The sequence below is a fragment of the Parasteatoda tepidariorum genome, chromosome X1 (assembly GCF_043381705.1).
Source record: "Parasteatoda tepidariorum isolate YZ-2023 chromosome X1, CAS_Ptep_4.0, whole genome shotgun sequence".
Classification (NCBI taxonomy): domain Eukaryota; kingdom Metazoa; phylum Arthropoda; class Arachnida; order Araneae; family Theridiidae; genus Parasteatoda; species Parasteatoda tepidariorum.
In genome coordinates, this window is record NC_092214.1 from 25,217,737 (window position 1) to 25,231,340 (window position 13,604).

The window sequence follows — 13,604 nt, forward strand, 5'->3', positions numbered from 1 at the left end:
TACATACATACATATATATATATATATATATATATATGTATATATAATGCTTTAACACTGGACATTTTTACTTGAAATTTCTTTATGCTACTTTGCAGAATTTCTTATGTATTATAAATTCAAAATATGAAATCAAAAATAATTTTATATTTTAAGCACAAAAGATATTTCACATTTTAAGGTAAAGTTGAAACAATGAAAGCCTTCGAAAAATGTAACATTAGATAAAAAGGATAACCGCAGCCTTCCACTTCATTCATGAGAACGTTTTCTTTCAAATGACCGTAGTAAAAGTCTGTTGTCATTAAAATTATTTAATGATAACATAACTTATTTACAAATAGCTCGAGAAGCAATTGAAACTTTCATAAATGTTGAACTTTCTCTTATTTATCAATACTTAAATAGGTTTTCGATAAGTCACTGCAAACTTGTGATGTTGAACCTTCGGAGAAAAGATAAAGACATAAAACAATCTTAAAGAATACTATTACACTTATCAGGTAATATTTGCTTTGTCAAACAAGCAACAAAGGAGCTTGTTTGCTAATTGATAATAAATTTATAAATAGATAGACTGTAACAAAAATTTAGATGTCATGTCACAAAGCGAAGAACTTCTCTGCGTACCGAAAACAAAAATTTCGGTAAAAAGTTCTGGCACCCTGAATGCAGTATCCGGAATGCAGAACTTTCTCGGTTAAAATGGTTAAATAACAATTTATTAAATTGCTATTTTACCATATTCAAACAAAACAGACAAATAAACATAAATAAGATGGTATTCAAACTGTTAACTGTGAGAAAAATTGCTTATTAACTGATTTCACCTAATACGGTAAAACAACCAGAATTGTATCGCCCCACCCAATGAATATACTTAGTTCCTTGCAGTTGGGTAAATAATATAGCCAAGATGGCTAATCTGTCAATCTCATGACTGACAGAACAGGGGTTCGAGTCCCAGTGTCGATACTACTATATTTCCTCCACTCCTTTTAAGAATGAAGAGTTTCTAGTGTCTGCACTCCCCAATTCGTGACTCTGGTGTATTAGAGTACGATACTCTCCTTTACGCATAGATGGCAGCACTATAAGGCTGCTAAATTATCTCCATGTTCAGTTAAATTTCTTTTTTCTGGTTTTGAAATCCTACTAGTTGTAAATGGCTTCAAAACCGTAAAGATAAAAAATGTTCTTTGCCACAAACTTTACGATTAATTGGATGGACAGACTGCTACCGGTTATTTTACCATAGTTTTATAATGAAAATTCTGACAGTGTGAAGTCCATTGATGTATCAGATTTTTTTCCCCGCATAATTTAATGATAAAAAGTACTGAGACGATGAGTGTCAGTACGGTTTCGTTATCGTAATTTACTCCTCCTTTTGTATCGTAATCGTTGAATACCGTAATTTGATGTGGAATGTTTTGTAGTGTACCAGCTTTATGGTGCAATGAAAAATGCATAAAAATATAATCTGAATGAAATTTTCTCCGATTCAAATGTTGATTATTTATTGCAGTCAATGAGATTAGAAGTAATAAAACATTTTAACAGCTGTTCTCATTTTTATTACAGCGAAATAAAATAACAATTAAAAGAACAATGTTTCTAAGTTCTCAAATTTGTTAATTTCATCTACTAAGTATTGTAAAAATCGGCATGCAAAAAAATCTGTTTCGTCTTGAGAATTCCTACCCCTTAATAAGCCACTTTTTTCATTTCTTATTGTTATTGAGACAGTCGATGCGTTATTGAGAAAGAGAACTTCATTAATAAATACTTTTATTTTAAACTTTTAAATTTATTGTTTCATGACACAAATATAAAAACATGATTGTGTCATTAAATGAGGAATTTGAACGCTGGTATTGAGGCATCTTCAGTATTATCATGAAACGTTTTTATTAAAATACGAAATTTATTTAATAAACTATATATATTTCATCTAACAAGTTTTGTTTTAAAGAGAACTCGGAGATAACTGTAGCTGAATTTAGTTTTTGTTTCAGATTTAACAGTTGATATCAAAGTTTCATATAAAAAATTTATTAAAATTTACTTTTGGGTTGAATAAAAATTCATTGCGTTCTTTTCCCTATATTTTTCAAAGTCATATACTTAGATAAAGATTAAAGGTTAATCAATGATATATGTTCCCTTTTGTTCAATGACCTTTCTCCATTGTTCGGCGAGCTTCACAATTTCTCGTTAAAAAAAACATTACTTTATTTGAGCAAAGCTGAACAAGATGCTGATTTAAAGCCACATCTGAATTTAAAGTAGTTCCACGCAAAGAAGTTTTGAAAAGAGCGAAGCAAATGAATCTCTAACGAAGCAATCTCAAGTGAGTATGAAGCTCCAACAACGTTTGACTGGTCGACAAAGATATATGAGGTTTGGCGTTGTCTGATGTTACACTACTCCTTTATTATTAGCTCAGGGCGCTTTTGGATGACAGATTCGTTCAAACTGTTCAATTGCCTACAGTACACATCTGAATTGACTGTTCCGTTCTTTACTTGGAGCTCAAAAACATCACTCCCTTCCAATCCTATCATACTGTGAGCATAACCTTCCTCTGATGAAGTTTTGAAATCGCTGATAGCGAATCTTTGTCGCATCAACGTTTGCGTATCACATTGTTGTAAGCAATCTACTATTCATCACCAGTTATCATTCGCTTAAATGAATGATCATTTTCTTCACGTTTCATGAACATATCGCAGATGTTTATTCATGCAGTCAAATGAACTCGGAATACATGAGGAACGTAAATTTCGAACTTGCTTACGCATTCCAGTTTCTTTAGATAGACGTGAAGACTTTTTTAACTGATCTTCAATGTCTCTGTAATCTTTCGTGTCATGTAACATGGGATTGAATCGATTAATGTCCTTATTTTGTCATCATAAATCCAAGATGGCCTTCCTTAAACAGGAGCATCTTTCGAAACAAAATCACCAGCTCGAGGTTCCTCGAACCAGTTTTGGCATTGGCATTCTTATAGAGCATCGTAATCGTAAACTTTACAAAAATTTGCATTATCTTGACGTTCGTTTATTCTTCTACGGAAGTAAAGTAGTAAGATATAGCGCAAATGAACACATTGATCTTTCCTGTTCAACGTGGGGTCAAATCTCCAAAACTTAACAAAATAGCTCAATTTGTTCTTTACAATATAGCTGTGCAGCGAACTGTCAGCTATCAATAACGTTGAAACTATTATTCAAATGCTTCATGTATTTCTGAAACAGCACTACCGCAATCTGTTACAAACAAATCGCAATGACTTTTTACTCAACCCGATACAGATATAATTCATGTAATATCGTGAGTCTTAAAAATGGGGAAAAAAATAATATATATAAGTTTTTAAACAAATTTTATTAAGGAAAACATTTTTCTGAGTAATATGTGCTGCTTGAAATGCCTCACGGGTGATTTTATTTTGTTATTTAGGTTAAGAATTTCAAGATTATTAATCTTATTTCTTTTTTTCAGTGCAAAAAAATAAGAAAAAAGATCACCCCGACTAACTTTTGATCTAATGATCGAATTTCACGTACTAAGACTCTATCATAGCGATTCGAGAGGGTGATCTCAAATATACTAATTAGTTAGTTTAGACGATATTTAAAGTTAAGAAATAAGACACAAAAGTACGTTCTCTGAATAAACATATCTTTCTTTCGACGAATCCAGATTTTTAACCCCCAAAATATAAGGGGTAGCCGCAATCTGAGAAATATGGTCCCAATAGTTTAGTCAGGAGAGCGACCCAAAGTTTGGAACCCTTAACGTTAATTTTACTATTTGCGTATTTTACTCTATTTCGAGAACTCCATAAACGATTCGAAACATTTTTATAAACAAGTATAAATTTCGTTTATTCAAAGATTATGCCATGCAAAAAAAAATTTTTTTATAATTATTTATTATATTACATTTCATCTAATAATTGCCGAAGAAACTTGTAAACCATTCAGTGGAATGTAATTTTGCATGACAAATTAGAAAATTTGAACGAAATCGGTTCAAATGTTCTCGAGACTTTAAATTTATAATATTTTTTTTAAAATTTGATAACTCAAAAACTATTAGACCGAATATGTTCAAATTTCTTATCTTGCCATTTAAAATTACGTAATGATGTACGAAATCAAGTACCATACAATTTAAATTTTTTTCCGACAATTATTAAATCAATTATTAACAAATAATATTTTTTTTATTTTTTTATTTTATTTTATTTTCCTGCACAGAGTTATCTTCGGATAAAAGAATTATCCTTTTATTATGTGGATAATTAACTGATCAGAAGAAATATGTGTCTGTTTAAACTTCCTGAGGAAAAAAAAAACTTTTACGTTGAAAATTGCCTTTTATCAGTAAAAAATTTTAAATTATTTAATAATTTGGATTATTCAAGGAAAACAAGATAAGAAATAAGAAAGAAATTTTATTAAAAAATTGCACATGGGAGTCAAAAAGAAAATCGGCACTATTAAAGTGATTTCACACTGATTCACAACGTGGGCCTGCAGCTTGTAATGCGAAATTTTTTTAAAAATATAAATAGCCTGTTGAAAAAACAGCAACACCACAAAAATAATTTACCTGGTAGTATATTGGCGCCTGAAATTATCTGTGATTATAACTTTGCACCAGGATTAAACGTAAAAGACTTTTTCTTTAAATATAAATAGCCTGTGGAAAAAGCAGCAACACGACAAAAATAATTTACCTGGTAGTATATTGGTGCCTGAAATTATCTGTGATTATAACTTTGCACCAGGATTAAACGTAAAAGACATTTTTTTTAAATATAAATAGCCTGTTGAAAAAACAGCAACACCACAAAAATAATTCAGCTGGTAGTATATTGGCGCCTGAAATTAGCTGTAATTATAACTTTGCACCAGGATTAAACGTAAAAGACATTTTTTTGAAATATAAATAGCCTGTGGAAGAAACAGCAACACCACAAAAATAATTTACCTGGTAGTATATTGGCGTCTGAAATTATCTGTGATTATAACTTTGCATCAGGATTAAACGTAAAAGACATTTTTTTTAAATATAAATAGCCTGTGGAAAAAACAGCAACACCACAAAAATAATTTTCCTGGTAGTATATTGGCGCCTAAAATTATCTGTGATTATAACTTTGCACCAGAATTAAACGTAGAATAAAAATGTTTCAAAAGTATTAAAAAATTATCCCAGAAACAGAGATTATTATTTTTAAAAACGTAATTGAAAATTAAATTTAGCAGTATGTGATATTAATGTTATGCTTTCTATGTAAGATAAATCCGTGAAAAAAAAATCTGCTGAGCAAAAAATAAATAATATATATTTAAATGTCTGTAAAGTTCAAAAGTGGATAAAAACTTTTGCCGGTCGTGAGATAGAGCTTTTCAGTTAAGGTCCCTCAATAATGAGCGATCCTATGAACATGTAACATCAGCCAAATAATGATTAATTTGTTGAATCTTTTAATTTTGATAACTTTTAATAAGTATAAATTAACAAGATTTCAGTTCGACCATTTTTTGCCGTATTTATTCAGAAACAATGCGAAGATTATTGTTGTTGTAGTTGTAGTTCATTTACGTCACACTAGAGCTACACAATGGGCTATTGGCGACTGTCTGGGAAACATCCCTGAGGATGATCCGAAGACATGCCATTAAAATTTTGATCCTCTGCAGAAGGGATGGTACCCCCGCTTCGGTAGCCCGGTGACCTGCACGCGAAGTCGAGCACTTTACTATAGAAAAGTTTAACGAGGAGCAATACCACACACCCTCGGTCCCTACGCAGACTGATCCAAGTGGTCACCCACCCGTACACTGACCTCAGCCAGTAATGCTTGACTTCGGTGATCTGCTGGGAGCCGCGTCTTGACGATTAGTCCACTGCGGAACATGAAGATTAGGAATTTGAAAAAAGTTGCTGCCAAAACATGTACTGTGCAGTGAAAATGTATTACCTTAATAACTTTTAATCTAATGATATCATCGTCACTTGCTAAAGTTTGTGCGGGTGATATTTTAAGATGCGACCAGACAAAAGAACACATTTTCTCTGAATTAACGTACTTTTTACGACTGATTAGGGTTCTTAATTCTGGTGAGTGTGAAGCGAAAATTTGTTTTAGTTGTTTTTAGATGTATTGTTAAAAAAGGTGACATGGTTGCTAGATTTAGAAACAACTCGCTTTTTTGGCAGTTCTGATATGACCTCTTTTTACTTGTTTATTACTCTTTGTTCTTGGTACGTCCCGTAATGGACTGATCGTAAAGACAAAGTACCCAGTAGAAAACAGAAAAGAATCACTGGCTGCGGTCAGTAAGCGGGTGGGAGACCTCTCTGATCAGATTGCGTAGGGACTGCGGGTGCGCGGTATCAGTTCTCGTTAAAATGTACTACCGTAAAGTACTCAACTTCGCACGCAGGTCGTTGGGCTACCAGAGTAGGGGAGGCATCCCCTCTGTAGAGGATCGAAATTGCGATGGCATGTCTTCGGATCTTCCTCGGGGATGTTTCCCAGACCGTCGCCAATAGCCCATTGGGCATCTCTAGTCCGACGTAAATAAAGTACCTATAGGTATAAAGTACTTACCTGTTCTTGGTGCAAGTTATGCACCATCATAGATAAGTGTTAGCATATTGTTCGAGCAGCGGGATTATATTCATTTTACAAATTATCATTTAGGCTTAAGCTTCAAAGCTTGTGTATTGTTAACTAGATTAAAAGTGTTTAAAAACGATTCGTTGACAATACTTCAGTCTTGAAATGACAGGTCTTTAAAGGACGATTCTTCTTTTAAACACAAATAATAAATCAGATAAGAAATACACGTATACATGATATACTACTCAAGATAGAGTCTCGAAACACAATGACCACGTTGAGAGCCAAGTGGTTCGCGCGCAGCAGGTGCCATCCCCTCTGAAGAGGATCAAAATTGTGATGGCATGTCTTCGGATCATCTTCAGGGGTGTTTTCCAGACCGTCACCAATGGCCCATAGTGCAGCTCTAGGGCGACGTAAATTATCTACAACAACAACAACAACAACGAGAGCCAAGTATCTTCAAAACACACCATAAGCAGTCAATGCAAAACACACCATAGCAAAACACACCATAAGCAGTAGGCAGTCAAGAATTTGCAGCGCTTCCTAGTATAGAAAATACTATCCATAAATTTTGCATTTTTCGGTGAGAATGGTCCGGCAGTGCTCTTAAAAGTTTCGGTTCTTTCATGTAGATTTCTCTATTTTTTCGTACTGGCGATTGCAACGCTCGAATACGCCATCTGGGGAGAGACCGGTTTCTTGCCTTTGGCCCTTCTCCCTTCCCTTTCTTCCTCTTTTCAGTTGCATAGGAATGCATTAAGATATTTTCCCTTTTCTTAATAATTCTCCTTTTTATTTAATAAATAGGAGAATTCATAATTAAAAAAACTTATTCAATAATTTTTTTTAATTAAGTAACATCAAATACTTAAAACAATTTTAAATGTGCTTTTTATTTTTGTTTAATACTTGGTGTAGGAAATATTTCGTGTGGAAATATCTGCTTCTAGAAATGTGTTTTTTTAAAAATTTCCGTGATGCTTTTCTTTTGAACTATGTTTAATGTAGCTTTCAGTTCCATACAGTTTTCCAACTTAAAAGATTTCGATCTATATGAAAATCAAGAGAGAAACTAACATACTTCCTTCCTCTATGACTCTCCACACGCTAATGGGGAAAGCATGCAAAGTGCTGCCATAGGTAGAGAGTTCTACGCCACCTGCAGCCCATTTCGATCTCCAATTTTAAAATAACTCATTAACTAATTCCCGGAAAATCTCACGTTGGGAATGATCCAGTAAAATATTTTGCAATTGATTTCCTCATGTACTTCAATTGGCGATCGAAATGGGCTGCAGGTGGCTTAGAGGAAAACTATAACTATATTGGACTAAAACTATATGGAAAACTATATGGACTAACTATATGGAAAACTATATGGAACTGAAAACTACATTAAACACAGTTCAAAAGAAAAGTATCAAAGAAAAGTAAATTCTAAAAAAATTTTTTATTAAATAAAAAGAAAAAATATTGGCGATCGAAATGGGCTGCAGGTGGCGTAGAGCAGAACTCTCTACCTGATAACACTTTACATTCTTTCCCCACTAGCGTGTGGAAAGTCATAGAGGAAGGAAGTACGTTAGATTCTCTCTTGATTTTCATATAGATTAAAATCTTTTAAGTTGGAAAGCTATATGGAACTGAAATTTGCGTTAAACATAGTTCTAAGGAACAGTATCACGGAAATTTTAAAAAATATTTTCATTAAATAAAAAGGAAAAATATTAAGAAAAGGGAAAATATCGTAGTACATTCCTATACAACTGAAAAAAGGAGGAGAGGGAAGGGAGAAGGGCTAAAGGCATGAAACCGGTCTCTCCCCAGATGGCGTATTCGAGTGTTGCGATCGCCAATTAAGAAAAGGGAAAATATCGTAGTACATTTCTATACAACTGAAAAGAGGAAAGGGAGAAGGGCTAAAGGCATGAAACCGGTCTCTCCCTAGATGGCGTATTCGAGTGTTGCGATCGCCAATACTGACGCATGAGATATTTCGCTCGTTTATGTTTCAGGCAGCAAAAACTAAACATTGTCTTATCTGTCAATCTTATCTAAGTAAGCTATAAGTTAGCTTTGTGGCAAATTGATAATTCTAAAATATCATTCAGGATACTCTTTCTGTGTTTTGTAAACAAGCTGCTTTTTTTAACAAGCTTTGTAAACAAGCTTTACGAGATCTATTAAATTTGATTAACTATTGTTCATGAATATATAAATTAAACTTCTATATTCTATTTCATGAATATATATTTTAACTCGAATTATTTACCTTTTTAACAAAAGCATTAAGATACACTTGATGCTAGAAAATTTTGAACATTAGCAATTGAAAGAGTATATATTAACTTATTCTACTTTCTTAGTGAAAATCAGTAAAAATGCTATGAATAGAATAAGTTTACATTAGATTTTATTATTTTTTAGTATATTAATAACTAAATTTAGTTTACTTAGCACTTTAAATAAAATCTAAGTATAATTTAACTAATTCTTATGTGTTTGGATAAATATACCTATGTAGTATTAGTCCAGTAATCATGAAGTATTTATCCAGCCTCAGGAATAATCAAAAGGGTGATTTATAAACTGTATATAGTGATTATGTGCATAAATTGATTCTTTTAATGACAGGCCCTAAATTATTTTTTAAGTTAGCTGTGAATCAGGAAATTTGAAATATTTCAAAATTTCAAATAAATTATTATTATAACTCGATTTATAATTTATTTCTAGTAAATTAATTTATCTGTCCTTCTAAGGATGGCAATATAAATTAGGTTTGACACACATGTAAATACGACTTGATGATACACTGCATGCTAGCAAATTACTTCAATGTGGACAACAGTTGTAACATCAATTTAGTGCACAGTTTTAAATACTAATTTTAAGTTGCATATAATACTCTTGTTTTTTTTTTATTTGCCGAAATTAATTTATTGATATATAATATTAAATAGTAGTACTATACTAACATATACATGAGTACTGTATTAACAACCTAAATGGAAAAATATATGTAACATTAGTTTTTGAAAATTTTTATCGATTAATTTTTATTACTAGGATATTGACAAATTATTTTCATAGATTTTATAGTTTCATATATTATATAGTTATATTATAATGGTTAAGTAATATTCTATTCACTCTTCGATTCTAAATAAATATTTTTTATGTTAAGATAATTTAACATTATAGTCAAATGCTAGATAGTTTGATATAGAGCCCCTGAATTAGACAGGCCGACTTATCATCTGTTTTTGGAGCAAAAAGCTAACATAAGCACAATACTAACATAATGTTGACTTGCGAACTTTTTTGCTCCAATATTGCTTGATAGGTCAGCTCTGATAGTATAGGAGCCATAGTTCGATGGAATTAGAGTAATTTAAAATAAAATTTGCACACACAATCTAAAAGTATCTGCAAACTTATATTTCTTGATGAAAGACTGATTTTGATTAAGCAACGGAAAATACTTTAAACATTTTTAAATGTGCTTTTTATTTTCCTTTAATAATTGGTATAGGAAATATTTCATGTGGAAATATCTGCTTCTAGAAATGTGTTTTTTTCCCTTGTATAATTGTACGTACAGGGGTCTGTTTAGGAGAAATTTGGGTCCATTAACGGACCCTTCACAAAATATCTTTTCATAAAAACGAACCCTTCACAAAATATTTTAACTTAAAAACAAACCCTTCTCAAAATAATGTATCTTTTAATCGTACCCTTCACAAGAGACACTCGATAAATATTTGCGTATTATTGTAAATGGGTGGGAAAAACTGACTGATGCTAAGTGCTCAGCTATTATAGATATTTTCAAATCTACTGGCAATGGACGTAAATTGCTCTAATATTTTGTTAATAATGTTTTTCTGCTTTAATTTTAAGGCAAAGTTTGATCTCATTTCATTTATATTATGTACCTTATCCTCTTCGAAATCAGAAAATATTTATAAATTCTATATGTAGGGTTCTAAGAAAATATTTCTACTTCTACAAACATCGTGTGAACATTCTTATTAATATGAAATGATATTTTTTTTGTAAATAAATAATTGAGCAATATATTATTCATAAAATTAATTGATAAAATATTATGTAAATAAAAATTAACTTATGTCAATTTTTAAAAAAAAAAAATTCTAAATTTAAGAATTGTTTAAGTTTACTTTATGTGTAACACATTAGAAGTGATACATAATTAAGTTGTGTCATTTAAAATCTGTCAATTGAAATTATTAAAAATGTGAGTGATTTTATTTCCATTGTTCGTCTGAAATGAATATTCCGTGTTGTGCAGTATTGGCTAAATACCAAATATTTGTATGTTGCATCTCTAATTTAGTAGCAGCAATAGCCGTTTATTTTTGAAAATTTAATTTTTAAATTATAATTTTACAGTGTTGAGCATAATCTTGTATCTATTTACAATTTAAAAGCTCCTTGAAAAAGTTTTTTGCAATAACAGGACCCTATTTGCATAAATTCACAAAACAGGACTCTGGTTGAAGGAATGTGACTTAACGCTTATTTTATATTCACAAATTGCGAGTAATTTTTTCACAATTTTACAAAAACTGGACCTTTCACAAAATGTCTGGACAGACCCCTGACTTATATTTTAAATAATATATTCAAATAATTTTTATAAGTTATTCACAAAATTTAAGAATCTCAGTGAATGTATCTGCATACTCCTATATTATCTGACTGTGAAGAGAATATGGATCTTAATTAATGCAATGTTACGAACAGAGTATGTTTGCTTACATAATCTAGAGCAAGAGTGTCAAGACTAAAGATTCTTGTTGTCCATAAACTAGAGTGATAGAGCTTCTTTGGAAGCAGAAACACTTTCCGTTTATTTTCTAAAAGAGGGTGCAATGCTGAATCACTTAAAATGCATCCCACTTACTAAATATTTAATAATTAAAGTTTGCAAACATTTAAAACTAAATTCCATTTTAATTTTGAGTCACAGTATTTCTTAGCTGGCATTTTAAAATTTGAAAATAAAACTGTGTAGATGGTTTTATTCATTTGTAGTTCTATCAGACCGTTCTCTTCTATTGGGCTTCTTTCTTCTGTAGACTTTTGAATGTAATAAAATTAGATAGAAAAAAACTGACAATTTCAGTTTCTGAATTAAAATGTTTAAAAAAAGAAATATGTAGTGTGTCACCATACGGTATTTAAATTTTTTATTCTTTGCACATGAAGTTTTAAGTGGTGCACTTGTGTATGTCATACCATCATGACGGAAGTTTAAGGTATTTTTAGAAATAAATCTCTTTGTTTTATGGTTATAATATTGTTTTATCATACTAGTGTTTAAGCTTGGAGGTATTTTTAGTTAATAAAATTACACTGAGTGAAGGTGTAGAATAAATTCGGATAAGAATATTCACATGACTGTCAATAGGCAGGGCTAGCTCTGTGAGCAGTTTGTCAAGGATTAATAATTACTTTTAAACTTTTGCCCATTTTTGAAAGTTTGTAAAGTTTTGGTTTTTATATCTCAATCCATTTTGTAATTGTAGATAAAGTAACAGAAAAATCTAAAGTACTGTGGATATTTAAACCCAGCTTCAATAAAAAGCAATGTTGGCATTATGTCTGATTCAGAATCTTCTCCACCCTTGCAGAAGAGCAGTTTACCCATGCTGTTTGAAACTCAAAGTATTATATTTTTTGTATTATTTTATACTTAATTTGTAAAATATGTTTAATTTTATGTCATTCCTTATCTTACTATTCCTAATTTTGCTAAAATTTTCCACCAAGTTTTGTTATTCCTGAAATTTTATAAAGGTGGAGAAATAAAAATATACCAAAATTTAAATATGTAAAAATTCTCCTAAAAACATGGTATCTATGTGATATCCTTCCATAGCATGTTCTCTACCACGTTTCTTGTAAATCACCATGCAAATTTTTCCCCTAATATACATTTTCACATAATTCCTAAATTTTCAATATTTCCTTCATTTCTTTTATATTTAACAAATATTACTTAACCAAATTACAACTCTTCATAAAAACTTAACTAACTCAGGCACAAAAACACTAACCAATAATAGAATATCTAAACTCAACTTTCTCTTGAATTTACACTCCAAAATATGTACCTACAGTAATAATTTACTTCATGGACAAAAAGTGTCACACAAAATTTAATCTTAGAACCATTATTAAATCACCATCGTTTTATAATTAAATCTCTGCAGAAAACACTATGTAAAAATATGAAGCATCAATGAAACTTAAACTAGGTCAATTATCTTGCTCATCATTTTTCTTTCTGAACAATTACAAATCCATCATTACATCAGTTTTTCATCTGTGCAGTTACAAATTTACCAAATTCATCACCACAACATCAAATATCCACTTCTTATGCAGGGCTATAGTGAACAATAAATTTGGGGGTGGGGTATGCAAAATTACCATGACTCAAAATTTTTTTTTTACCCAAATAATGGTAAATTTTTAAAAATCTCTAATATTTTTCATATTTCATAACTCTTAAATTTTCCCCTAGTAAAAATTTAAAACTTCAAACATTTCTTGGTAAATATAATGCATCAATAAATAAACAGTAAATATTGTCAAAAAATTATATATTTTTTTGAAAATATAGGGTAAACTAACCAGTGAAGGAACACTTAAGCTTCACTTGCCTTTTAAAAAATCATATTAATTTCAAAATTCGTAATTTTAGTTAAATGACAGTGTCAACATCTTTGCTACTAATTGCAAATTATGTAAAAAAATTGTAGAGAACTTACATAATATTGTTTTAAAGTTTTGGAGGTTCAAATAGCAAGTAGTAAGAAGACCAAATGAAGGAACAGTTCTTACCAGTGAATGAACACAAAATTTCCCAGTAAAGGAACACTTAATTTTGGTTATTTTTTAATGCTCTTTATGAATT

At 30.8% G+C, this 13,604-nt stretch overlaps 1 protein-coding gene across 4 annotated transcripts in view; it reads left to right on the top strand.

Annotated features, from left to right (window-relative positions):
- The window catches only part of LOC107456716 (putative leucine-rich repeat-containing protein DDB_G0290503), a 76,891-nt gene that overhangs the window by 25,962 nt on the left and 37,325 nt on the right, over positions 1-13,604 (top strand). Inside the window, exons 1-2 of one of the 4 annotated variants that reach the window (XM_016074661.3) lie at positions 8,584-8,713; positions 12,211-12,349. In XM_016074661.3, the coding sequence (XP_015930147.1) occupies positions 12,283-12,349 (67 nt within the window). In that variant the 5' untranslated portion in view covers positions 8,584-8,713; positions 12,211-12,282. Of the gene's footprint in view, positions 1-8,583; positions 8,714-8,752; positions 8,993-12,210; positions 12,350-13,604 lie in introns of those variants that run through there. The other 3 variants (XM_016074659.3, XM_043043923.2, XM_016074660.3) reach the window with 3 other exon arrangements.